Here is a 26,039-nt window from a genome sequence, read left to right on the forward strand (position 1 = left end):
CACAGCTTTTCTCAATCAAAAGAGGAGTAGGATCACTTGGGCTTTTGAAAATATAACTGCTATTTTTACAATTGTGTTTAAACACTAACGCATGCCGAGTACCATGGGCTACACTTATAGCATCATATGGTAATCCTAAAATCTGCATACGCACACATTGTTAATTTTTTAAGGGTGTGTGTCAGGAGCAGAGTGTGGGCATTCCTATCCTATATTACTGAGCAGACAGATACTGTATCAGCCCTTACTGCCTACAAAATGAGTAGAGATAAGTGCTCACACAGTAATTTAAAAAAAAAATGGCTGTATGCTAATATTGGTAAATGCCCATTTAATACAAAAACTGGAAGAAGGCTATTTTTACAACCACGATAAAAATAGCCTCAGTGTGCATGGTAAGGCTGCTTTTTATTGCAGCTTTGTAAATGGACCCTTAATGCATAATGAATTTTACTAAACCAGACATTCAGCAAGAGCCAGTTAAGGATCTGAGCAAATCAATCAGCTTAACAACTGGGCAAACTAAGTGGTCACTTACAGGTCCCTTTTACTAAGCTGTGGCCCAGCATGTGTTTGCGCACTGAGGCCCCCTTTTACTGCAGCAGGTAAAAGGCTTTTTTTTTTTTTTTTTTTAATTTTATTTAAAGAAATGGCAGTGTGGCAAGTGAAGCACTTGTCATACGGCCATTTCAGGGGAGCACTTACTGCCACCCATTGAGGTGGTGGTAGGGACTCCCGCACTAACTTGGTAGCGCACAGCACTGCCTAGCCCAATTACTGCCAGGTAAACACCAGTGCTATAAAAATATTGTGGTGCCAGAAATGGCGTGTGCTGGGGGTGGGAACTACCACTGGGCTGCTGCAGTACTGGTTTAGCAGGTGGTGAGCATTGAGCGCATGGCTGCAAACGACCTCCTTAGTGACACCTGGGAATGGCAAACAGCAGCCACAGTTAAAGGTATATAGATTTATGGTTCTCTGAATTTACTTTATTAAATTGGACATCGTTTTTACAATTCTGCAAGGGATGATAGTGTGGTAATCATGAATTTTGTTAATCTTGTTGAGGGAACTTTGGAGTGTTGAGTGTGAAAGATAACTGAGGTGCAAGGGTGAAGGTTCACTTAATGCACCTCTTTAACAAAGAGGGTATTAAACACCAAAGCAATAAGCAGTTGCTCCTTCATGGTGCAAACAAGCAGCTAGCTCAGGCCAAGATGCAGTAAAAAATTGTTAGCCCTTCCCTTACCGATTCCCTTAGCGCATCGGTAAGGAACGGGCATGCATCAAGGAATAGGAATGCAAATGAGCTGCTCATTGTAGCTCACTTGCATTCTGTATTCCATCATTAAACAGTCGGCCAGTCGAGCATGCGCAGAGCAGCCAAGCATTATGCTGGCTGCTCTGTGCATGCCAAAGACGTCCTTCACTATATAAAAAGAAGACGAGCTGTGGCTATGGATGTGTCGTCCCCCCCCCCCCCCCCCCCCCCCCCCCCGACGCCGCTGCTCCCCCCCTGCCTTGAAATGACAGCTTCCCGCCATCCTCTGCACTGCCGTGGCCCCACCCCTACCCTCCGTCTGCTACTGGGGTGGGCCCTCACAGCGCCTCTCATCTCCGTGTGAAGGCGCTGCAACAAGCAATGGCTAATTGCTTCCCTTCTTTCCTCCCTGGTCCGCCCTCATCTGACGTAAGTTACTTACGTCAGACGAGGGCGGGCCAAGGAGGGGAAGTCCGAAGGGAGGTGATCAGCTGTTGCCTGCTGCAGCACCTTCACACAGAGGTGAGAGGCGCTGTGAGGGCCCGGGGGGGGGGGGGGGTGCTGCGGGAAGCTTTCATTTCATTGCAGGGGGGAGCGGCGTCGGAAGGGGGAAAAAATGCCAAGTGCACGTGAGCATTTGGGATACGCAGCTTTTGGTTTTTTTTTTTTTTTTTACATGGGTGCTAGGCGCTTTCCTACTAGTCTCCATGGATCCGCTCACAGCAGCCCCAGCCTAACAAGAGGTGCAGACCTCACGTTAGCTTTTTTCATGGTAAGGGGATCGGAAAACCGTAGTGCATCTCATTATAATAGCCTTGCAATAGCCTTTGGATCATCTGCATTCCGTTTATTTAGCTGCTACCGTGATCGGAAATTGACCTTTAGTGCATGCCAGGGTTTACTACTTGCTCGTTAATGGCTCATTAAGTTTAGTGCATCTGGCCCTCAAACAGATGCCTGCTTCAGAGCAGGTGTAAATGCTCAAATGTTTTTAAATGAAGGCAGGTGTTGCTAATTGTAAAATTTTAAATGTATGCCTACTCCTATGGCCTACTTAACACAGCTACAGTGTACCTGCTGAGGCTCTATCCATGTGAATAGCCACATTAAAACACTTAGACTACCTAAAATGACTCTTCACAGCAGGCAAGCCGGTTGTGGTACCTTCTGTTGACAACTGATGCACAAGCTTGTGGGTTTCATTCACTAAGGTCTTTCTCCATAATCACAGAATAGGAAACAGGTTTAGTAAAATCAAACCTTCTGTAAGCTTTGAGCCTACCTCATCCCCCCCAACCCCCTTTTGAGGTGACTAGAAAGCTGAAGGAAGTATAAAATCAATTTCTGACTCCTGTCTGGGATAAAGTGACTAAAGTCTCTAGAAACAAAAATGAGGTTTTAAATATGTTATAGCAACCACATTCATTACAGAAATTCAAACATGTAACTTGGATCTACTACTTTTAGTCACATTTCTGTACTGCTGTCGCTGTGCAGGAGGGACTTAGTGGTCTCCTAATTTCCAAAATCTTTGCACCCCTCAAAGATTGGAATTTACCATCGCTAATCTCAATAGTGGAGGAGTGGCCTAGTGGTTAGGGTGGTGGACTTTGCTCCTGGGGAACTGAGTTCGATTCCCACTTCAGGCACAGGCAGCTCCTTGTGACTCTGGGCAAGTCACTTAACCCTCCATTGCCCCATGTAAGCCGCATTGAGCCTGCCATGAGTGGGAAAGCGTGGGGTACAAATGTAACAAATAAAAAATATTAGATGCACAAGACTGATAAAGAACTTCAGACTTTATTAAATACAAATAGTGTGGCAATGATATAAAATTCCTGAGTTGAAAGTTCTCTCTCTCCCAAATGGACACAGTGCCACTCAGTGCCTTTGTTACATAAAATAGTTTGTTGTTTGGAAGTAGTCATTTCTTGAAACAATATTATATTTTTGAAAGGAAAATTAAGAAAAAGGCAAAATATACCCACATTATTTTTTATCTGTAGAAACAAAAGATCACACCATTCACTAAATCATTCAAAGTGTTTGTGTGAAAGTTTATCATCTACACTCTTTAAGATAAAGGAAAATATCTGCCCCTGTACCTACATTTTTGCCCCATAGTTTCCTAGGCATGATGGGATTTATTGCAACAATATTCACAGCCCAGGCCTCAGGCTGCCCTAGTCTCTGGGTTTCATGATCTACATCACGAATATGTATGAGAGATTTGCACAGATTGGAAGCAATGTAAGCAAATCTGTCTCATGCATATATGCACAGTAGGTATCCAGAAAACCAGACTGGGTCTGAACACAACTGGTCTTGTGCTATCATTTTAAAATGGCATGAAATCCTTACAATAAATATTTTAACTCACTTCCTATCTGTTTGTTTTAGTGCAAAATTTAAAAAACATTCTACATGAATGAATTATTTTTTTTTTAAATAGACACACAGAATCACCCAATTAGACAGTACTTTCCCACACACTGTAGTAATTATCTCTATATAATAAAAGGCACCTTGAGGCGCCAGAGATATCCGGTTTGGCCAGGAGTGTCTGGCCCGCCCTCGCGTCAAGGGCGGCGCAATGACACTCGGCCAAACGCCATCTTCCCCCTGACCCTCGGCGGCCATTTCCCACCTCCGGAGGATAACATCGCCCGCACAACGTCGGAGGGAGGGAGGTGGGGACGCAGCCATCGGCGACACGCCATCTCCCCTTGCCCCTCCGCAGCCAATTTCCAAATCCGCAGAACTCCTATCGCCCCGCACAAACTCTGACACACGGAGGGCGCGACGCACGCAGCCAGCCTGAACGTCTGCCAGACGCAGGGAGCCAGCCTGCCTGAACGTGCCAGGAACGGAGCCAGGGCCACGACCCAGGAAGGGGGCCCCCTCGAACCTCAAGCTGCGAGGGGGGAAGGAAGACGAGGGGGAAAAACGCCGGCCGATGGAGGGACCACCATCCTGAAAGGCCAAGGGAGGGGAGGCCAACAATTCCCTCACTCACTCACTCACACACACACTCACATTCTCTCTCACACACACTCGCAGAAAAACACCGCCAGACGGAGGGCCCACGATCCTCGAGGCTGGGAGGGGGACAAGAAGGAAATGGGAAAAGGAAACGGGGGGGGGGGAGTGGGAAGGACGCCAACACACAGAGGGGGGACCCCTGCGGCACACTCTCTTTCTCGAACACACACACTCACACAGACAGTCTCACTCTCTCTCACACACACACACTCGCACATTCACTCTGTCTATCTCTCTCTCTCTCTCTCACACACTCTCAAACATACACACTTCGATGAAAACCTTGCTAGCGCCCGTTTCATTACTCTCAGAAACGGGCCTTTTTTTACTAGTTTTCATATATAGCCTCCCCTTAAAAAGCATATTTTAAATTGAGTAACCCTATCTCCTGGCCTGGCAGAATTGTTTTAATAACCCAGCTTTTGAGAGCAGGTGCAAAATTAAAGGCAGATTTTACCTGACAGCCTACTTTTTCTGCTTTGAAAGTATAGCTATGGATATGATGCTTAGATCAGTGTCCCTGCTGTAAACTAATAGTTCCTAATTGGTGCTGAACCAGAAAGTCATGGTGCTAACAGGTAGCAGTAAAAATAGGGTAAGAAATTAGGAGGGAAGATTTTTTTTTTTTAATTAGTAGTAGTAGATAATTTAGTTTCTCTATTCCCCTCCCCCTACAATATTAAGGCAAACTATTACTCTGAAATAATCACAGCCCTTGGACTAATTATTTAGCTGTACTTCATTCATGCCTGTATCTCAAGGGTCCCATTATTTCAAGGCCACATAAGCACCCTACTGTGTTTCTACTACTTCATTACATAATGTTGCATCAACTACACATTTACATAGATCAGTTAATGGAGGGAGACCTTTGGGGATTCAAGGGTTAGTTTCTAGCACTGCAAAAATGTTAACAGGAACTAGCTCTATTTTCTCTTGTGTCACTATCTCTGTTAACTTCCTGAGATTCAAAGATCTATTTTGTTGCTGTAGGATCTGCTCTTCTTGGTAACTGAACACAGAAATACAATCAAAATGTGTTTCTTAGGGGACAGAGGGGAATTTTTGTACAATGTGTTTTATCATAGGTAAGCATGTGTTTATAGCATTTGTTTATGTACAGACTAAGGGTCTCCTCCCCTCCCCCCCCCCCCCCCCATACAGTGTAAGAACAGGTCCACTTTTACCTACTTGGAAAGAGTATGCATGTCATCAGACCATTGCTGAGAAAGGGGAGGTTTTCCAAGGATAAAGGGAATTTAGGGAAGGAACTTACATGCATAGAAATGCCTTGTACACTTGTTAGTAAAAATGCACTGCATTACTGTACCTTAAACAGTGTTGGGCTCATTTTCACAACACATAGGTTACAATGTAACTTTGTCTATGTGCTTTGGTAAATGAGCACCACTCATATGTACTAAGATGATTTAGCTCATGTTAAACTTATTTTTTTATAAACAAATTTGTGAAAGGAACAAAAATATTTCCAATAATCACTTCTGACAAGCCTCTTTTGGTAGGACAATAACTATTCTTGTAAAAACCACATTATTCAATACAATAAAAGAATCAGTGCTAAAACTCAAACAAAATGGACATGCAGAATCACAGTATTACTTGAGTTCAGGTCCCAGCCCTATTCTGTCTTCAAAGCCAACAATTTCTACATGTCAGGCCAAACTGTACAAAGTATTTTTCCCAGTGCACACAATGAGACCTTTTGTACATTTGGATTTCAGCATGTGTTTTAAAGATGCTTTGGGAAGTTAATCAATAAACTTGATTCGAAGCTGAAGTCAAGCCTCCCTGTTGTCCACTAAGTTCTCTGCCTTGAGCTCGTTTCTAGTAAACTGAAGGCAGCTCATGCCATTTTTAGTTTCCAGAATTCAGCAGCTGTACACACTCTGCATCTTGTCTTATCCCAGCTTCCGCTACCATTTTTGAAAAACTCCCCTTTTTTTGTATTAAAATAGATGGGGTATCAAATTCCAGTATTCTGCCTGAATCCAGTACCAGGACCCTGCAAGAATAAAAAAACAAATTTTATATAAGAACAGCCTGTACTGCACAAAGTTTGAGGCTTCTGTCCTGTGATCTTCACAGGTGAAACATCTATACATTAAACATGGAATATTTTGTTTGCATTAAGATTTGTATTGCTTTGGAGTGCTTAAAGTATTCCACAACTTATGGTTTCCTTAAAGTAAATCACATTCTTTTCAGGTTCTGTGATATGGTAAAAGGTAGAGAGCTCAGACAAAACAGATTTATTTTTTCCAGTATTTGAAATACTGCCACTTGAAATCCAGGTTAAAAGAATGGCAATTTACATTCTCATAATAGAAACAGCATAACCATCCTATATAATAATTCTCACCTCCAACGTTCTGTGCTTGGGACAGTGGCTCCCTGGAGGTGGTGGTCTGCTAGGCAGACACGCATTGACGTCAGTAAAAAGGCCCGTTTCTGAAGGCAAGGAAACGGGCCCTAGCCAGGCAATTTCTCCCCCCCCCGCGCTACAGCCCCCTCGACCCTCCCCCCCCGGCCTGCGAAAACCGCCCCCCCTGCCGCCATTGTGGACTACCTGTGCTGACGGTGGGACCCAAACCCCCCGACAGCCGAAGTGCTGTTGTGCCCTTCGCGTTGTTCATCTTCTCTGGAAGTTTCTCTGCATGCGTCTGACGTCAGACGCACGCAGAGGAACTTCCAGAGAAGATGAACAACGCGAAGGGCACAACAGCACTTCAGGGGTTTGGGTCCCCCGTCAGCACAGGTAGTCCACAACGGCGGCGGGGGGCGGTTTTCGCCGGCATGGGGGGGGGGTCGAGGGGGCCGTAGCGCAGGGGGGGGAGAAATTGCCTGGCTAGGGCCCGTTTCCTTGCCTTCAGAAACGGGCCTTTTTACTAGTCAAATATAATTAGGGTTGCCAACTGCATCCAGATTTGCTCAACAGGGTTGATCCAGTCCTGGTTTTACTCTATTTCCTACAGTCAAACCAAGGTAAAAGATTATCTGGTCCAGCCTGTCTCCCGGAAACACATAGGGTGCAATTTAAGAAAGGGCACTTAAAAAGGCACCAAAAACCTTATCAGTAAGCTTAGCAGGGTTTAAAATAAGGTTTGGATACTTTGCTAAAAGAAAAGTTCATAAGCCATTATTAAGATGGACTTGGGAAAATCCACTGCTTGTTTCTAGGATAAGCAGCATAAAATCTGTTTTACTGTTCTGGATCTTGTCAAGTACTTGTGACCTGGACTGGGCTTGATGGACTTTACAGTGTTCTGTAAGTTTTGCACTTATGACCTGGCTATGTGTACACCCTCCCTTGCTGTTATGTGCTAAGGCACTACCTTATAGAATAGCACCTAAGAGCAGTTACCAGAATAATTGTCTTTGATTGTTGTTTTGTCATTTAAATTCTGTTTTACTGCCTAACCTTTGGCATGCTATATAGAACAGGGGGGACACATTCTTAAAAAGCACATTTAAGATGATTCACAAATACTTTTTATTAGCCTCTTTTGCAAAGATTGTAACAGTGCTGTTTGTTCATTCTACCTAATGAAGAATGTTATGGATTAGATACCTGTATTAATAAATCATACCTTTCAGAATCCATAATTGTATGCAGTCTGTGAGCAATAGTTAATACAGTGCAATCAACGAACTCTTTGCGGATTGTGGACTGCACCAGGTTATCTGTCTCCGTGTCAATAGAGGCTGTGGCCTCATCCAAGACCAGAATTTTTGTTTTCCGCAGCAAAGCACGGGCAAGGCATACAAGCTGTCTTTGTCCAACGCTGTCAAAAGAAATCAAGTGGTTATAATACAGAAGTGAATAGCACAAGAAAACCTGATTTCATAAACAAATGCAGCACAGAGTGTAGATTAAAAAAAAAAAAAAAACTTAGTAGCAGTTTCCTGTTCTACTCAGTTGCTCTCGTGTACCAGCTACTGATGAAAATGCTTGATTTTCTAAAACATAAGCATTAATATTAATTCATAAATAGAATGTATCTGCCAGGCAGAATCCAGATACAACATCTGACAGCAAGAAATGCCTTCCTAGATTGTGAAGCTGCAGTTTAATTAATTTTTAAACTGAGATTTTGATTTAAAATATGCCCCCTCCCCCACATAAGTCAGTGCCCTGGTGGTGCAGGCAGAGACAAGTGTTTACAGCTGAGGAGGATGTGACCATTATGCATCATATATGATGTAGAAACTGAATTCAGTAGTAGCAATGTGGTTTACTGCAGCACATATCTTCCCTTACAGCACCCAATGACACAGTGTTCAGATACTGCTATGTGAAAAGTTACTGAAGAAATATGACTGCATTTAAAAAAAAAAAAAAGCAGCAAAGTCCTCATGCCAAACTGCCAGCTTGGGTGGTACCTGAGGTTTTCGCCTCCCTCTGCAATCTCATGGTCCAGCTTGAGTGGAAGTCCCTGCACAAAACTTTTTAAGTGGCACAACTCCACAGCCTCCCATAGCTCCATGTCCGAATGCTTCTCAAGAGGGTCCAAGTTCATTCGGAGTGTTCCCGAAAATAAAACAGGGTCCTAAAGAATCAAGTGGGAAGACTGTAAATGGATACTAAGAATGCAGAGCTAAAATATCTGCAGTCCCATAAGTCAGTATCATGACTCTTATATGTATACTTACTATCTCTAATCACCCACCAACAACCTGCTCCAGCTGATTTACACAACATACAACATAAATTACAATAAAGCCAAGACAAAACATAAATAAAAATCAATCAAAATAGAACCCTGTTCCAGCTCCCTGCACAACTAAACAAAACAAAAATATAATTAAAATTTACCAACCATTCTTCCCATACATCTAACGAAAAATCTGAAAAATTTCCAAGCTTTGTATTGGGGTAAAACATCATAAAATGGCAACTTGTCTTTTTACGGCAAGTAAGCCAGTCCTAGCACAAGCCCGGAAACAACCCTCCTTGCCTTCTATAGTTAGAATACTGAAAAAAAAAAAAAAAAGGATTTTATTTTTCAAATGTTAAAATTGATGGCAATGAGACATGGGCATCTAGCTAAGGAGTATTTATGAGACTTAGAAAGCCTCACCAGGATAGGGGCTATGATAAGAAGACCTCTGACATTGGGATAGTGTATTCAAGTATGTTCCCCTCTGGCTTTACATGATGCTGGTATCTTGCTATCTGGACACTACTGCAAACCAGGGATATAGGGTAGGAGGAAGTATAGGTTTTTAAAGTGGATAACGTCTTGACGTTATTTTGCTTGTTTTTGTTTTTTGTGACTAAATCTAAAATAATTTTAAAAATATAGCTGAGCTCTGCTTTTTTTCTGGAAGATTAAAGTGAGTTCCAAACTCAAGATCCAACACTACTCACATATGGAACCCAGTAGACAGACATCACTGGATCAGCATCTTGCAGAATGAAGGAGTAAACTAGTCAAGACCTGGAATGATCTGTAATTCATGCTTTATATCTATCTGTGCTTCTGCCAAGACTATGCATAGGCACACCTTAAGCACCGATTGGATGAAAGGCCTTACCTGAGGAATGATGTTAAGTTTGCTGCGAAGGTCATGAAGTCCGACCATTGCTATGTCTATTCCATCTATGATTATTTTACCGCTACACCGCTCTAGGATTCTAAACAGGCAATTTGTGAGCGTTGATTTACCAGCTCCAGTTCTTCCTACAATTCCAACCTAAAATGAGATCAGTGCTTATGCCAAATGGTTATCCTCAGAAAGCAGGACTGGCTCCAAGGCAACAATACAGATTTTATTAGTGTTACAACACAAGCTACAATGCTAAGCCAACTGTACAGGCAAAGAGGACAGAAATTTGTGTTAGATACACTTCATCCCACGCTAAAATGTTTTACATAAAAGTGCCTCAAAATAAGGGGGTCAGTCCTAGATTGCAATTGTAACTAAAAACAAATAAATTATATATATATATATATATATATATAGCCCGCTGAACAGCATGCCCGATACCTTCTCTTTACTGCGGATCTGGAAAGTTACACCCCGAAGAGCCAAACCCAGGTCTTTCCTGTAACGAGCCTCATAATTGGTGAATTCAATAATCCCTTCTTCTGGCCATCCCAGTGGAGGTCTTTTAGATGTTATCCAGGAAGCCTAAAAAAAGAAAAATCATTATTTCAGCATACTACATTTACAAGTTCACAAGACTGCAAAAATACATAAGATAACAAGAAATCCTTTGATTTTTCTAACATAGATGACGACTGGATATTGGCATGTTAACAGAGCAAAAGTGTTGCACAGATGCAAGGATGCTCTTGTACACCTTGGTGCGTCTTTGCTGGATTTGGAAAGGTCCCCAGCTTTTCCACCTGCTTTGCCAGTTGCATGAATTGTGGCTAAATAAGTGGCAACAATTATCACTGGGCTATTTTCTGTGATATTTTCAAATTCCATTTCTTTTTAATCAACCCCCACCAATGTCCCTTTAAATTAATTTGTGATTTTTTTTTTAATGTTATTAAAGTGGACAGAGATTGACAAGGTCTCTAAGGCACCTCACTTAACATTTGGGGATAAATTCTTGTACCAGTTTAATGAAAAGTATCACAGCCTGCAGAGTGCAGTTTCCAGGGTCAAGATGAGTCCTGAAATCATATACTAGCTGGTGCTTGAATGAAATATGCTAGCACAGTAGTTATATAGTAAACCACCAATTCTGACACCACTGTGTTCTAGGAAAGACAAGGCATTTTTCATTAGACCTCAATTCTCAGCATTTCCCTGAGCTCACCTCTTTCTCCAGCTCCGCATACTCACACACTCTTTCGATGGCAACACCATTCGTTTCTATTTCACAAGCTTTGCGGACCCAAAAATTCAGAGTCTGAGTGATCTGAAATAAGTATTTTGTTCCTGTTTATAACAGATTTCATAATTCTTGGATGATAAAAGTACAAAAGAGAAGCATTTAGGCTGAGAAACTAAAAGCAAAACAGCTTGAAAAGTGAGGCACTGTTGATCAGTATATTTGGCCGACCGGCCGATTCAGGCTTGAACTACTGTGCTGAATCATGAGTTTACATACTCTATGATGGACTGGAAGTTGTAGGTTCTAGATTTCCAACGTAGGCTTCCATACAAAGGATATGTTAAATCAGCACTGTTAGCTCACACAATTTTACTATGTGGTTGTAGCTTGGAAAATACTATCAAGTGATTAACAACTGTACAAGGCATCAACAATAAATTTGGATGAAAATCAAGCAGTCAAGGGACCCAAAAGTTAATTGTATCCAAGGTGATCTGTGGCTATTTCATGCAATATGCCATGGCACTGCATCAGACATTACAATGTCATCATAATCGCTGGTGCAAGAGTCAGGGGACAAAGGCACCTAAATCCTTGTATTAGGGCCATATTACTAAACTCCAGTGAAACACATGGGCCTGTGTTAAAGAGGGAGGGAGTCTTTCTTTTCTTCTGTTCATAAGAATGAATGATTCTGAAAATTACAGCAAACTGCCCACCCTTTCCAGATGAAGAGCTTAGTGCTAACACTATCCGTGGAACAACTTACTATGTGATTCCACAGGATTTATATAAAGGTCTCATTTTCTCTTTTAAATTGAATGTAGATTTTGTACTTACATTTAAAGCATATGTGATGGATAATCCTACTGTACTAGCCTCCATCTTGTCTCTGGCCAGGACAGCAAAAAACGCAGTGAAGAAAACCAATAAACTGCCCAGAAATTCTAACCTGACAGCCAACCACCTATGGGAGGAAGGAAGGAGCAGAAATCACTAGCCCGTGCAAGCAAGGACTGGTTGAGAATATTACAGGGAAAATATTACAGGAGCTCAATGCAGCATGAAGCTCAAAACCACACACACAAGCAATAAAAACTAACCTATTCAAAAAGGCATATCCTGGCAATCCAACCTAAATGCCTGATCTCTGCGACACACAAAACTAAAGTACGTAATGGACATAACAACTCTTCCGTTGTACGATCCCCTAATTGTGGCTGTGCCACATGATCTTTATCCTACCACAACATCACTTTGTATTTGTTCTCACCGGAGCCGGCAAACGCCTCTCTGATACTATGTAAGCCACATTGAGCCTACAATATGTGGGAAAATGTGGGATACAAATGTAATCTAATATAATAAAACGCACCCTCAACGTTCTGAGGACAACGTTCTGTGAAGCCATGAAGCCATCTGACGTCACTCCCAGGCTGAAGGGTTCGTGGATTCGTGGTGTGAAGCCTTCAAGCCAGCCAGCCGTCTCTGCCCCGCCCTCGCGTCAAAACAAACAAATCCGGAAGCGAAGCGTCAGGGAAGGAGGCGGCGCTCCCGACGTCTAGCCTTCCCTTCGCTGTGTTCCGCCTTCAAAAAAAGGCGGAACACAGCGAAGGGAAAGCTAGACGTCGGGAGCGCCGCCTCCTTCCCTGACGCTTCGCTGCCGGAAACGCCACGGAGGTAAAGTTAAAAAGAAGAAGAAAAAAAAGGATGCATGGATGCGAAGGGGGGGGGCATGGATGCGAAGGGGGGGGGGGGGGAAGAGGGCGGGCCAGGCTGGGACATGGGAGAGAGAGGAGCATGGATGCGAGGGGGGGTCATGGAAGGGAGAGAGGGGACTTGCTGGAAAAGGATGAATGGAGGCGGCAGGGGACAGAGGAGCATGGATGGGCATGGATTGGGAGGGCAGGGCTCAGGGAGAGAGGGGAATTGCTGGAAAGGGATGAATGGAGGGGGCAGGGGACAGAGGAGCATGGATGGGCATGGATTGGGAGGGCAGGACTCAGGGAGAGAGGGAAATTGCTGGATAGGGATGAATAGAGGGGACAGATGGGCATGGATGGATATGGATTGCAGGGCAGGCCTCAGGGAGAGAGGGCAATTGCTGGATAGGGATGAATGGAGGGGCCAGGTGACAGAGGAGCATGGATGGGCATGGATTGGAAGGGCAGGACTCAGGGAGAGGGGAATTGCTGGATAGGGATGAATGGAGGGGACAGATGGGCATGGATGGATATGGATTGCAGGGCAGGCCTCAGGCAGAGAGGGGAAATGCTGGATAGGGATGAATGGAGGGGGCAGGTGACAGAGAAACATGGATGGCCATGGATTGGGAGGGCAGGGCTCAGGGAGAGAGGGGAATTGCTGGAAAGGGATGAATGGAGGGGGCAGGGGACAGAGGAGCATGGATGGGCATTGATTGGGAGGGCAGGGCTCAGGGAGAGAGGGGAATTGCTGGAAAAGGATGAATGGAGGGGGCAGATGACAGATGGGCATGGATTGGGAGGGCAGGGCGCACACTCTCTCATATACAATGTCTTTCTGACTCTCACTCTCACACACTCTGTCTCACACTGTATCACATTCACACTCTATGTGCCACACAGTCACTCACACACTCGCTTGGTCTCATACACTCACTCTCACAGAGAATCTCTGTCTCACACACACTCTCTCTCTCGCCCACACACACACACACTCTCTCTCACACTGTGTCTCACATACACACTTGCACACACTCTCATTCTCACACACACACTCTCTCACAAACACACTCACACCCAGACTCACTCTCTCTCTCACACACTCACACTTTCACTCTGACTCTCAAACAGTCACTCTCACATACACTCTCCCAAACATACACACTCCGAGGAAAACCTTGCTAGCGCCCGTTTCATTTGTGTCAGAAACGGGCCTTTTTTACTAGTAAATAAATAAAGATCACTTCCTTCTTGCTAGGGTCTCTGCTCTGTAAATTTAGAGTACATCACCCAGGGCCTTTTTTTTTTACTAAACCGTGCTAGCGATTCCTGCACGGCAAATGAGAGGCAGCCCATTCAAACTGAATACTGCGTCACATTTGCCGCACCGGGAATCACTAGCGCAGTTTAGTAAAAGGGGCCCCCAGTGAGGAAGTCACATCTCCACTGATCCAGCTCCAGTCGTATCCACAGGTAAACAGTACCAGACCTTACTGCTCCTTGTGGGTTAGTTTCATGGTTCTCTGCTGTCATTTTATTATTATTATTTGTTACATTTGTACGCCACATTTTCCCACCTTACATAGTGCCGGAAAGCAGTTGCAGACTCCGGTGTATACAAATACAAGGTGAAGTTGTGATACAGTAAGGTTCATGTGGTAGGACCACATAGAGGAATCGTTCGACAGGAGAGTTCGGTGATGGCCACTACAAACTTTTGCATTGTTGTGTCGCACAAATCAGGCATTTACGTTGGATCTGTAGGGTATGCCTTTTTTAAACAGGTGGGTCTTGAGTGTCTTTCTGAAGTGTAGATGGTTGTATATGGTTTTTATACCTGTTTGAAATCACGTTGTTATAGTAGCAGACTAAGTTCTCATTCATCACATCTCGGTTCTGATTAGTGAACCTTTCCTGGTGGCCATAGGCTCGAATTGTTGATGTTCCCAATAGGGATTCACTGAAATGTGAAATGACAGGAGAACGAGATGCTCCATCCAATCGCCGGATTTGTCGGGAACTAGAAATATAGTATCTCTAAAAGTACAAGGAAAAAAGGGTTACATTTTGGATTCCTCACAGATTTTTAGCCACAGATGGGAGGCATATATACACCTTAGAAATGGTGATCTACTGGCCCATCATCTTCTTTTCAATAACAAACAATACAAGGTTATAGGAATCAGAGGAACAAAAAAGAAAATAAAAACCCAAGTGAGCAACATTCAACTGCAGGGCAGTGAAAGCATAGAGAAAGTTATTACATTTATAAAACACAATGCCTCCATCCAGTCCTTATAATTATGCAGCATGTTCACGATCATTGCTCTGCTGGTCATGATGAAAATCACGCCTTTACTGTGAATTTGGGGGACACCTGATGTTAGAACTGTGGTCCTTCAGGTGTCCCCTCTAGTTCCCACCCAATGGAATTGTGGGAAAGGAGAAAATGTGCAAAGCATTTCACTGATATAAGCATTTGCTGTTGGGCTGGATGGACAACATGTCAGATAGCACAGTTTATAAATATTTTAAATAAATACTAACACAGAACCCTGTTCTCCCTGACCACACACTAACTGCTAACAAGGTAAATGAAGGAATGCACATTAACATGAAAGAACATACCGGCTGATATTCAGCCTGCAGGAGACAGGCCAGCTAAGTCCCATGATCGGCAATGAAACTGGATATTCAATGCCGGGCCGTTATATTCAGCGCTGGCCAATTATGTTTATAGCGGCTAAAGATAGGACTGCTATTTAGGCAGTCTGATTTGACCACTAATATTCAGCGCTTTGCTGGCTATCTGGTTAGCCCAGTATCCTGCTTCCAACAGTGGCCAATCCAGGTCAAATTAGTAGCACTATTACGTGCTACCACTCCCAGGACAAACAGCGGCTTCTCCCATGTCTATCTCAATAGCAAATTATGGACTTTTTCTCCAGGAATTTGTCCAAACCTTTTTAAAACCCAGATATGCTAACCACTTTTACCACATCCACCAGCAATGAGTTCCAGAGCTTAACTATTCTTGGAGTGAAAAAATACTTTCTCCTATTTGTTTTAAAAGTATTTCCACATAATTTCATTGAGTGTCCCCTGATCTTTGTACTTTTTGAAAGCGTGAAAAATCGATTCACTTTTATCAGTGCTACACTACTCAGGATTTTATTGACCTCAATCATATCCCCCCTCAGCTATCTATTTTTAAGCTGAAGAGCCCTAACCTATTTAGCGTTTCCTCGTATGGGAGGAGTTATATCCCCTTTATTATTTTGGCTTCTCTTCTTTGAACCTATTCTAATTCCGCTATATCTTTTTTGAGATACAGCAACCAGAACTGAACGCAATACTCAAGGTGAGGTTGCACCATGGAGCGATACAGAGGCATTATAATATTCTTGATCTTATTTTGCATCTCTTCTTAATAATTCCTAGTATCCTGTTTGCTTTTTTGGCCACTGCCCTGCCGCACACTGGGCAGAAGATTTCAGCATATTGCCTACAATGACACCTAGATATTTTTCTTGAGTGCTAACTCCTAAGGCTGACCCTAGCATCAAGTAACTATGATTCGGATTATTCTTCCCAATGTGCATCACTTTGCATTTTTCCACACTGAATTTCATCTGCCCTTTGGATACCTAATTTTCCAGTTTCCTAACGTCTTCCTGCAATTTTTCACAATCTGAACGTGTTTTGACAACTTTGAATAATTTGTGAGTCATGTGCAAATTGAATCACCTCACTTGTCGTTCCAATTTCTAGACCATTTATAAATATGTTAAATAGCACAGGTCCCAATACTGATCCCTGCGGTACCCCACTATTCACCTTCCTCCTTTGAGAAAAATGGTCATTTAACTCTACCCTCTATTTTCTGTCCAATAACCAATTTCTAATCCACAGACAAACACTGCCTCCTATCCCATGACTTTTTAATTTTCCTCAGGATTCTTTCATGAGGTACTTTGTCAAAAGCTTTCTGAAAACCTAGATACACTAACATCAAGTGACTCACCTTTATCCACATGTTTATTCATGCCTTCAAAGAAATGAAGCAAATTGGTGAGGCAAGACTTGGAGATAGGCGTTTTGGGGTGGAACGGGATAAATTTTAAGCCCAGGCATTTGTACCATACTTTTGTTTTGTAAATGGCCATGCCTAAATTTATGCACGACACTCTGCTTAAGCATGTATTCTATAAACTGCGCTGAATTTTAGGTGCAGCTTATAGAATACCAGTTAAGCAGGTATTGTTCAGTGCCGATTTTTTTGAGGTGCCCTCAGTGTACTGATTTGCATGTACAATGTAATTTAATAATTGGCTTAATTGGAGGTAGCCAATTATTGGCTTTAATTGGAGTTAATTGGCAATGGCACCAATTAGCAATTGTGCATCCAAATGCACTTAAATCACTATTCTAGAAGCTGTGTGTGAAAATTCTATTGCGCACACCTTCTAGGGGGTGTGGACATGGGAGGGGCATGGGTGGGTCAGGGGTGAGCCTAGGAATTATATGCGCAGGTTACAGAAGTCTAGAAATTACATGGCCAACTGCCGACAATTAGGCACAAGCACTTACGCCATGTCAAATCCTTGTGTAAGTGCTCATGCCTAAAATTAGATGTGAAACTGTGGACTCATGCTGGTATCCTATAATGGCAGTTTCACGTGGAACTGCCTTTACAGAATTTGTGTTTAGCGCACATCATCCTGGCGCCCAAAGTTTGGCACTCTTTCTTGAATCTACTACCCCATATCACTCATTTTGTTCATTTAATTACTTACTTGGATGGTGAAATACAGGAATCCTAGTGGGATGATAACCAGTATTGAGAGCGGTGTGACAAACCCAATGATGAGGATTGTCCCTGCAACATCGAGCATGCAATTCAACCAGGTGCGGAGGTAATAATGGAAACGTTCGTCAATGACATAAATATCCTGGAATGTTAAGACACATACATGAGAAACTTTTATCGTTTTAATGAAAGGTTTTACTCTTCTTGCCAACACAAAGGAATTTGGCAAAAATTATACAAAAATGGGTTCAGAATGTCTGTCAGGAGGGCCAAATAACTGAGAATTTAATGGAACAGGATGAAACCTGGGATCCGTGCCTAAATTTTATGGGAGAGTCAAAAACTAAAGGGGTGTGGAAATGGGAGTGTCATGGGCAGATCAGGGGCATTCCTTTAAAGTTAAGCGCACAGTTAAAGAATAAGGGCATCCGTGCCTAAATTTACATGTGGGTATTTGCACTATGTTTTTGTTAATGGAAATTGCCACGCCTAAAGTTAGGCACGATTCCTGGGCGTATGTGTTATTTTATAAACTGTGCCTAACTTTAAGCATAGATTATAGAATAGCGCTTTTTAAGGCACTGATTTTTTTTTGTGCGCCATATATAGAATTCCCCATCAAATGGAATTTCCTTCCCCTAGTTTTGCGCTTAGAACTTCAAGATTTAAGACTAATTTCTTCTCTAAGGGGCACTTTTACTAAGCTGTGGTAAAAGCTAGAGGCGGCGGCTGTTTTTGTTGCACACCAGGGCCCCTTTTACCGCAGCAGGTGAAAATAGCCAAAAATGAAATGGCTGTGCAGTAAGTTTGCACTTTGTGTGGCCATTGGGGGGGGAGCACTTACTGCCACCCATTGTGATGGCAGTAACTCAGCGGTAATGAGGCAGCATGTGACGCTGCTCGATTATTTTTTTTCAATATTTGCACTAGCGCCAGAAATGGCATGCACTGGGGGTGGAACTTCCGCCAGCACCCGCGTTGGGCTTGCGATAGTTCTGGGTTGCCACAGAGCAACCCTTTAGTAAAAGGGCCCCTATGGCTTTCCCTCACCCTCTCCAATGCCGTGACGGACACTAAGATTATTTTAAATGCTTCACTGTGGTCCAAGTGCAACCTTCCTTCCTTTCTTTTTTTTATTTTTTTATTTATAAGAAGTCTTTATTAAGCGTATAGTCAAGGGAAACATAACAAAATACAAAATGCCACTAAAATATCACTACATCTTGCCTTTGTAGAACAAAGCATGAAATGAGTAGTCCCTCCGACCCATACATAATGACGTAGACATATTCAACTTCAAAACTAAAGCATAACATTCCCTAGCCCTTCCCCATAACCTTCCTTCCTTTTACCTTGTCTTCTATTCCTAGCATTAGGTAATAGCATACATTGATTCAAGTAGTCTGGTGATTTGCTATAAAGTGTACAGTAAATCATTGTAGAGCTTGAAAATCCCCCTTGCCTCCACCAGTAACATGCTATGTTATAGTGGGGGTAACCCTTTTGAATTACCAGTGTTACCCTTTGACCCTGTCCTCCATTTTGTGTGTTTGTTTTACCCTCTTTTTGCAATGCTTATGTCTCTAAACTTAACACCCTGCTTTCCTATACATTAATGAAGTTCTTTTCTTGTTTGCTATTTTATTTTAGCCTGTACACTGCTCTGTTCTGCCTGTCAGCTAGAGTGGTATAGAAAGTTACTACAAATAAATAAATGTGTCAAAGATTAGTCTTGCCGCTACAACCTGTCCAGGAGGAACCCCAGCCAGTTAAGGGTGTCAGGATATCCACAATGAATATGCATGAGATAGATTATATGCAAATTCATTGTGGATATCCTGACAACCTGACTGGCTGAGGGTCCACCAGGACAAGTTTTGGAATCACTGTTTTAGAAGAATGAACTAACCTTTTTATGCCTCCTCAGACTTGCTGTTAGAGCTCCAACATTGTACTTACCTTTTAAGTCTTCTGTACACTTCTCTGTATCTGCGCAGATTAGCTAACAGCCTCATTAAATATGCTGTGTGCTGGTATCAATGCAAAGTTTTGTGCAAGGTTAGCTTCTATGCAAAACCATTTTTTTATCCGTGTACCCACAACATTGTACAATATACTATGCTAAATCTGTGCAAAGCATTGTACACTTTACTGCAATGACTCCTAGATCTGTGCAGAATGTAAATTTTTTTTCCTTCTTCCCTCCCTTTCTTCTTCCTTTTTCTTCTATGTGCCCCTGTTAATGTACCTGAAGATTTGCAGTTTGCTATAGTTTGCATTGTTTAACATTGTTTCTCGTTGTCACATGTTGTTATTCTCTCTTTATAACAAAACCAATAAAATATTTAAACATAGGAGTCAAGGCGCACATTTGGAGATTGTGAAAGGGCCCAGGAGATGGTTGGAAATGTTACAGCATCCAAGGTGCAGAAAACAAACAAAAAGCTGTAATGTCACATTCAACATGCTGAGGGGCTCATTTTTGAAAGAGAAAAATGTCCACAGAGAGTCATAAAGCACCATTTGAATGGATTTATTTTCAAAACATGCAAATCAGTATTTTTTCAGAATGTAAATTTTAGGCAATTTTACATTGTCGGTATGCTTTGGTATCGACTATATTTTTTTACCTTGGTGAATCGATTCAGGACCTGCCCCATTGGTGTACTTTCAAAGAAAAGCAGTGGCAGGTGCAGAATACTGTCCAACATTTGGTGATGGAGGGCCCGAGAGGCACAGATCGTACCTCTGGTGAGGACGTATGCACCATAACACACCAGGAGACCTAGAGGAGAAGAAATTTGGGAGACTAAACTTAACACTAGAGAGCCAAGTGACATCCACAACAAAGAAAATGTTCCACTCAATGTGGAAACTCAAACGCGTGAAACAATTCTTCCCGAGGGAAACATTTTGCAACCTAATACAATCAATGGTACTAAGCCATGTAGACTACTGCAATGGAATTTATGCGGGATGCAAAGAACAAACCTTAAAGAAACTTCAGACCGCTCAAAACACGGCAGCTAGGCTTATCTTCGGAAAAACACGATTTGAAAGTGCAAAACCCCTTCGCCAAAAACTACACTGGCTCCCAATCAAAGAACGCATTGCTTTCAAAATCTGCACTCTGGTTCACAAAATTATCTACGGGGAAGCACCGGGATACATGAGAGACTTGATCGACCTACCAACTAGAAACACATCCGAATCAACACGAACGTACCTAAGTCTGCACTACCCAAGCTGCAAAGGACTCAAATACAAATCAACTTACGTGTCCAGTTTTTCCTACATAAGCACACAACTGTGGAACGCATTACCAAAAGCCTTAAAAACTATGAACGACCACCTAAACTTCCGGAAAACACTAAAAACTAACCTGTTTAAAAAGGCATACCCTACCGATCCAACATAAATGCCTGATCTCTGCAACACAACAAAACTAAAGAACGTAATGGCCATAACACAACTCTTCCGTTGTACGATTCCCTAATGTGGCTGTGCCACATGAACTTTATCTTACCACAACATCACTTTGTATTTGTTTACACCGGAGTCTGTAACGCCTCTCCGGTACTATGTAAGCCACACTGAGCCTACAAATAGGTGGGAAAATGTGGGATAAAAATGTAACAAATAAATAAATAAAATCTTTCTAGTTTCCAGCTATTGTGTGTTTAAGCAGCAGGATCCTCAGCCTTTCGCTAAATATAAAGCTTGGAATGGTGGTGATGCTGGGGGTAATAAGCAGGAAAGGTAGAGCAGAGACAGATGCATCACGCACCTGATTGTAAAAGATAAACAAAAACACAGAACACAGATTTGCAAACAAGTCCTGGGGATCCTACAGCCACTCAGGTTTTCAGGATATCCAAAATGAATATGCATGAGATCAGTCTGAATATACAGAGTTTCCAATGCATGCAAACTGATCTCCTGGATATTTATTGTGGATATCCTGAGAACCCAATTGGCTGTGTAAGCCCAGGCCAGGTTTATGAAGCCCTGGCATCAGGGCCGGTGAAGGCATTCGGTGCCCTTTCCCAATTAACTAAGAGTACATACTTATTTTATTCAACATCTTTATGACTTCATTAGCTCTATTAATTCAGTCCTTTGAACTTAAATTTCTCAAAATAACATTTGAGAACCACTGAAATTACAGACCGGTTTAAAAACAAACAAACCCTTAAATCCAGAAAAATCCAAAGTTCTTCTTTTCTCAAAATTAACGGAACCCGTATCTTTTCCTACTTTGTCCTTAGCAGGATGTACAGTCCCAGTGGTTAAATTCTACTGATTCTTGAGGTAATACTCGATAATAAACTTGATTTCAAGTTACAAATTTCTAGTCTAACTAAAAAATGTTATTTCACTCTTCGCATATGTTCAATGCATCTTTTGATAAAGAAATCAGCTGCTATGCTTATTCCCTCACTAATTATGAAAAAACTGGATTACTGTAATGCAAATTTTGCTAGGCATACATGCCCTAGAGACTTAAACTGCTGAATTTTATATAGATCCGCACATAAACCGATTAGCTAATTACTCATTACCAAGCACTTAATTGGTAGTAATTAGGAGTTACGCCTGGATCTGCCCTATAACATATATGCCTAAGTTTCATAGCACGCAACTCCAAAGAGGGCATGAGCAGGTTAGGGGCATTTCCAGAATTTAAGTACAAAGTTAAAGAATAATGCGATTTACGCATCTAACTGCCAATAGTTGGGCACAAGCATTTACACCAGCCTTTGGCAGGTGTAAATACTGGCAACCCAAAGTTAGGAGTGGAATGTGCACTAAGTTAATATTCTGTAAACGTCCTCTACAGAATACTCTCTTAGCGTGGATCATCTTGGTCCCCAACTTTGAGCGCCATTTATTGTCCTCCCAAAGGGATTGAAAAATTATTCAAAATATATCTGTTAAACTTCTTAGTGGATCACACGATCCCACTCTAGAAAGTGAAACACTGGTTGCCTATTTCTTCGAGGACCTTGTTTAAATCAGCTATGTTAACTTTTAAATGTAATTAAGGAGGATCAACCCCTTTTCTTATTCTGTTTGTTAATTCTCTACTCTCCAGTCAGGACAGTAAGATCCTCTCATAAAACTTTATTAACAGTTCTCTCCTTTTGGATTTTTCACTTGGACTTCATTAGCCTATCCGTTTTCAGTGTAACAGTGCCAAAGTTTGAACACTGCCAGATTATTTATGACTACAGACATCCTAACCAAGAATTTAAGCGGGACCTTAAATGTTTCCTTTCCAAAAAGCTTTTGATCAGTAATACAGTATGATTTTGGACTGGAGATGCCATTCAGCCCCAAGACAATTTTGTTGAAGAACACTGTTTATTTCCCATCTCTACTCTCTTGTAATGTAATGATAATTTCTTTTCTTCTCTCTTTAATCTATGTGATTTTAATGTTTGTAAACCACTCAGATTGATGGGTAGTATATCAAATATAAATAAAATGTACACCGAAAGCTGACACGTACTTGTACACTTAGGCGTGCTTAGGGAAGGCGTTTGAGAAGAGTCACAATCTGTGTATGTATGATATAAAATACATGTGCACTTTACATATCAACATTTAGGTCTACTCCCAAGCATTATTTCTGTAGAATTTGTGCTAATGTTTTATAAAGACCCATACCGCTTGATATTCAGCCGGCGCTGGTGTTCAATCCGAATATTCAATGCCCAGCTGTTTCCAGCAACCGGCATTGAATATCCGGTTTCATTTTTGACTGCAGCAACTTAACCGGTTAAGCCAATATTCACAGTGCAAACCAGTTAAGGGCCCCTATTACTAAGTGGAGGTAAGCCTAACGTGGGCTTACAGCTCACTAAACAGGGCTACTTCCCACCCCTAGCGCCCTGTCATAGCGCCGGAGTGTACTCAGTGGTAATCTGGCAGTGCCATGCACTACCCAGTTACCACCAGGTTAGCTTGGGAGCCCTTACCGCCATCTCAATGGGTGATGGTAAGAGCTCCCCCCTCCCGAAATGGTTGTATGGCAAGTGCTTTACTTGCCACACGGCCATTTCCTGCAGGAAAGAGAGACTTCCCTTTTACCTGCTGTGGTAAAAGGGAGCCTTGGCGCCCATGAAAAACACATGCCAACGTTAGAGCAGGCCCCCTTTTGCTGCAGCTTGGTAAAAGGGGCCCTAAGTGCTTACTGCCGGATTCTATATAGCGTGACTAGAGAAATGTGCTGAAATCCAGGCATATTTTATCACTTAATTGGCTTAACAAGCTGATCAGCGTTGATAACAGCACTTAACAAGCAATAATGAGCACTCACTGGCAATAATTAGAATTTACGCACACAACTCGCTAAGCGTATTCTGTAATGAACTGCACCTAAATTCTAATGCGCAGTTCAAAAGGGACGTGGCTATGGGCAAGGGAAATGGGCACGTAGTTATAGAATATAGTCCAATGCGCAGAAATCTACGCACAGGGATTTATGCCAAGTTTTCATTGGTGTAAATGGAGGCACGTAATTTTAAGCGCTGGGATATCAATTAAGCATATTCTATATACCACGCCTAAATCTAGGCGCTGCTTATAGAATATGCTTAGCAGGAAAGGTTTACCTCATGGATTTTTTAGGTGCCTTACACAGAATCTGGCCCTTAGTGGTTAAAGATAGGCCTACTATTTATGCAGCCTATTTTAACCGCTAAACATAGCCGGTTTGGCGCTGAATATCCATGTCTAACTGGCTATATCACAAGATATATCTGATAACCGGTTATCTCCCATTGAATGTCCGTGGTTAGGCACTAAAATGCTATTTAACCATCCACGAGACGTTCCTGGCTGGTTAAATAGTTTTGAATATCGACCAAATAGGTACCTTCATGACCTATTAATGTAGGCGACCTATTATAAAATTACAGATCCCAGACCCAGTCATGAACTAATTAGCCAATTAAGCGCTATCAATAACTGGTGTTAACAAGCACTTAACTGGCAATAATTAGGACTTACACGTAGATGTCTTTATCTAAGACATGTGCACCTAAATTTCATAATGCTTAACTCAAAAGGGGTGTGGCCATGGGTGCAATTTTATAGAATACCTGCATTTGTGCCTGTCATCCGTTGGGTATGATCATTTACACCAGTTTTTGGCAGGCGTAAGTACTCACACCCATCGTTATGCACAAAATGCGCGTTAAGCTCGCATTCTATAAAGGTCGATCCGCACAGAGCACCCTTTATAGTTTATCTGCATTTACTATACCGCCTTTACTGACAGGCAGGTCAAAGCAGTATACAGTTCAACTAAAAAGAATGAAAAGAACTCCAGTGTAAAAAAGAAGAGAGACTAAAACTAAATCACTCAATCGACAATAAAATAGCACATATGATGCACACAATTTACAGTTGTGTCCCATCCAAGAATATTAGCTTAACGCAAATCATAATGTTGTCTAACTTTGGGTAACTGAATCTGGCCCCTAAATGTGCACCCAACGTGCGAGGGAAAAAAAAAAGCAAACTCAAATTGACATTCCCAAAACATTTTCTTACCTTGTACAAGTCCCAGCAGCCCATAGACTCCAAGTCTATTGTTTCTCAAACTCTGCCATTCTGTGGTGTCTTTCACTTGCTCTGCCTCTGTACTCCACAAGCTTAGCCACAGATTCTGTCCTATGGCTGCCGCATTTTGACCTGTGTAGACAGCTACGGTCAGACCCACCCAGAACCAACCAAAAGCCTGCAAATATGTCGTGACGACAGATGTTTTCATCTGCATGCAAAACAAAAAACAAGAAGTTTGTTAAGAGCTGAACAAACGAAAAAAGTGAACAGATATTATTCATACATTTCTATTAAAAAAGCTAAATGTTAACCGCTTTCTTTCTGGGTGTTTATGTGGATTTATATGCTCTTTTTTATAGGAGCGCTAGGAGATTTACAAAATTAAAAACAAAATCACAGATTAGAGGAAATATAAAACAATGGAGTAAACATCAAGCAAATACATCATATAGGGAGATCATTATCTGCCATAGGGTCCAATTTTATTCCTACTGGCCCTGCAACAGGTGAATAATGAATGACAACAGCAAACAACCCCTATAGAAAACTAAAATGTATCATCCTCTTGAAAATTGCATGAACTAACTTCTAAGTATCTGCATATATGTACAGCGCTGCGTACGTCTAGTAGCACTATAGAAATGATTAGTAGTAGTAGTAAAATATTCTTAAAAGTAATATTAAAGATATCAGGTCCAATTTTATTCCTACTGGCCCTGCAACAGGTGAATAATGAATGACAACAGCAAACAACCCCTATAGAAAACTAAAATGTATCATCCTCTTGACAATTGCATGAACTAACTTCTAAGTATCTGCATATATGTACAGCGCTGCGTA

General features: G+C 42.1%; 1 protein-coding gene across 2 annotated transcripts in view; it reads right to left on the reverse strand.

The window, feature by feature from the left end:
• Window positions 1-4,574: 4,574 nt before the first annotated feature.
• The window catches only part of LOC115470734 (multidrug resistance-associated protein 1-like), a 108,452-nt gene continuing 86,987 nt past the window's right edge, over window positions 4,575-26,039 (reverse strand). For both annotated transcript variants that reach the window (XM_030204222.1, XM_030204224.1), the window contains exons 18-28: window positions 25,188-25,407; window positions 20,258-20,412; window positions 17,614-17,769; window positions 14,655-14,854; window positions 11,955-12,081; window positions 11,097-11,198; window positions 10,313-10,456; window positions 9,860-10,018; window positions 8,705-8,871; window positions 7,912-8,106; window positions 4,575-6,326 (exon numbers count right to left, since the gene is read on the reverse strand). In XM_030204222.1, the coding sequence (XP_030060082.1) occupies window positions 6,179-6,326; window positions 7,912-8,106; window positions 8,705-8,871; window positions 9,860-10,018; window positions 10,313-10,456; window positions 11,097-11,198; window positions 11,955-12,081; window positions 14,655-14,854; window positions 17,614-17,769; window positions 20,258-20,412; window positions 25,188-25,407 (1,773 nt within the window). In that variant the 3' untranslated portion in view covers window positions 4,575-6,178. The remainder of the gene's footprint in view (window positions 6,327-7,911; window positions 8,107-8,704; window positions 8,872-9,859; window positions 10,019-10,312; window positions 10,457-11,096; window positions 11,199-11,954; window positions 12,082-14,654; window positions 14,855-17,613; window positions 17,770-20,257; window positions 20,413-25,187; window positions 25,408-26,039) is intronic.

This window comes from Microcaecilia unicolor, chromosome 5, assembly GCF_901765095.1.
Source record: "Microcaecilia unicolor chromosome 5, aMicUni1.1, whole genome shotgun sequence".
NCBI classification, from domain to species: Eukaryota; Metazoa; Chordata; class Amphibia; order Gymnophiona; family Siphonopidae; genus Microcaecilia; species Microcaecilia unicolor.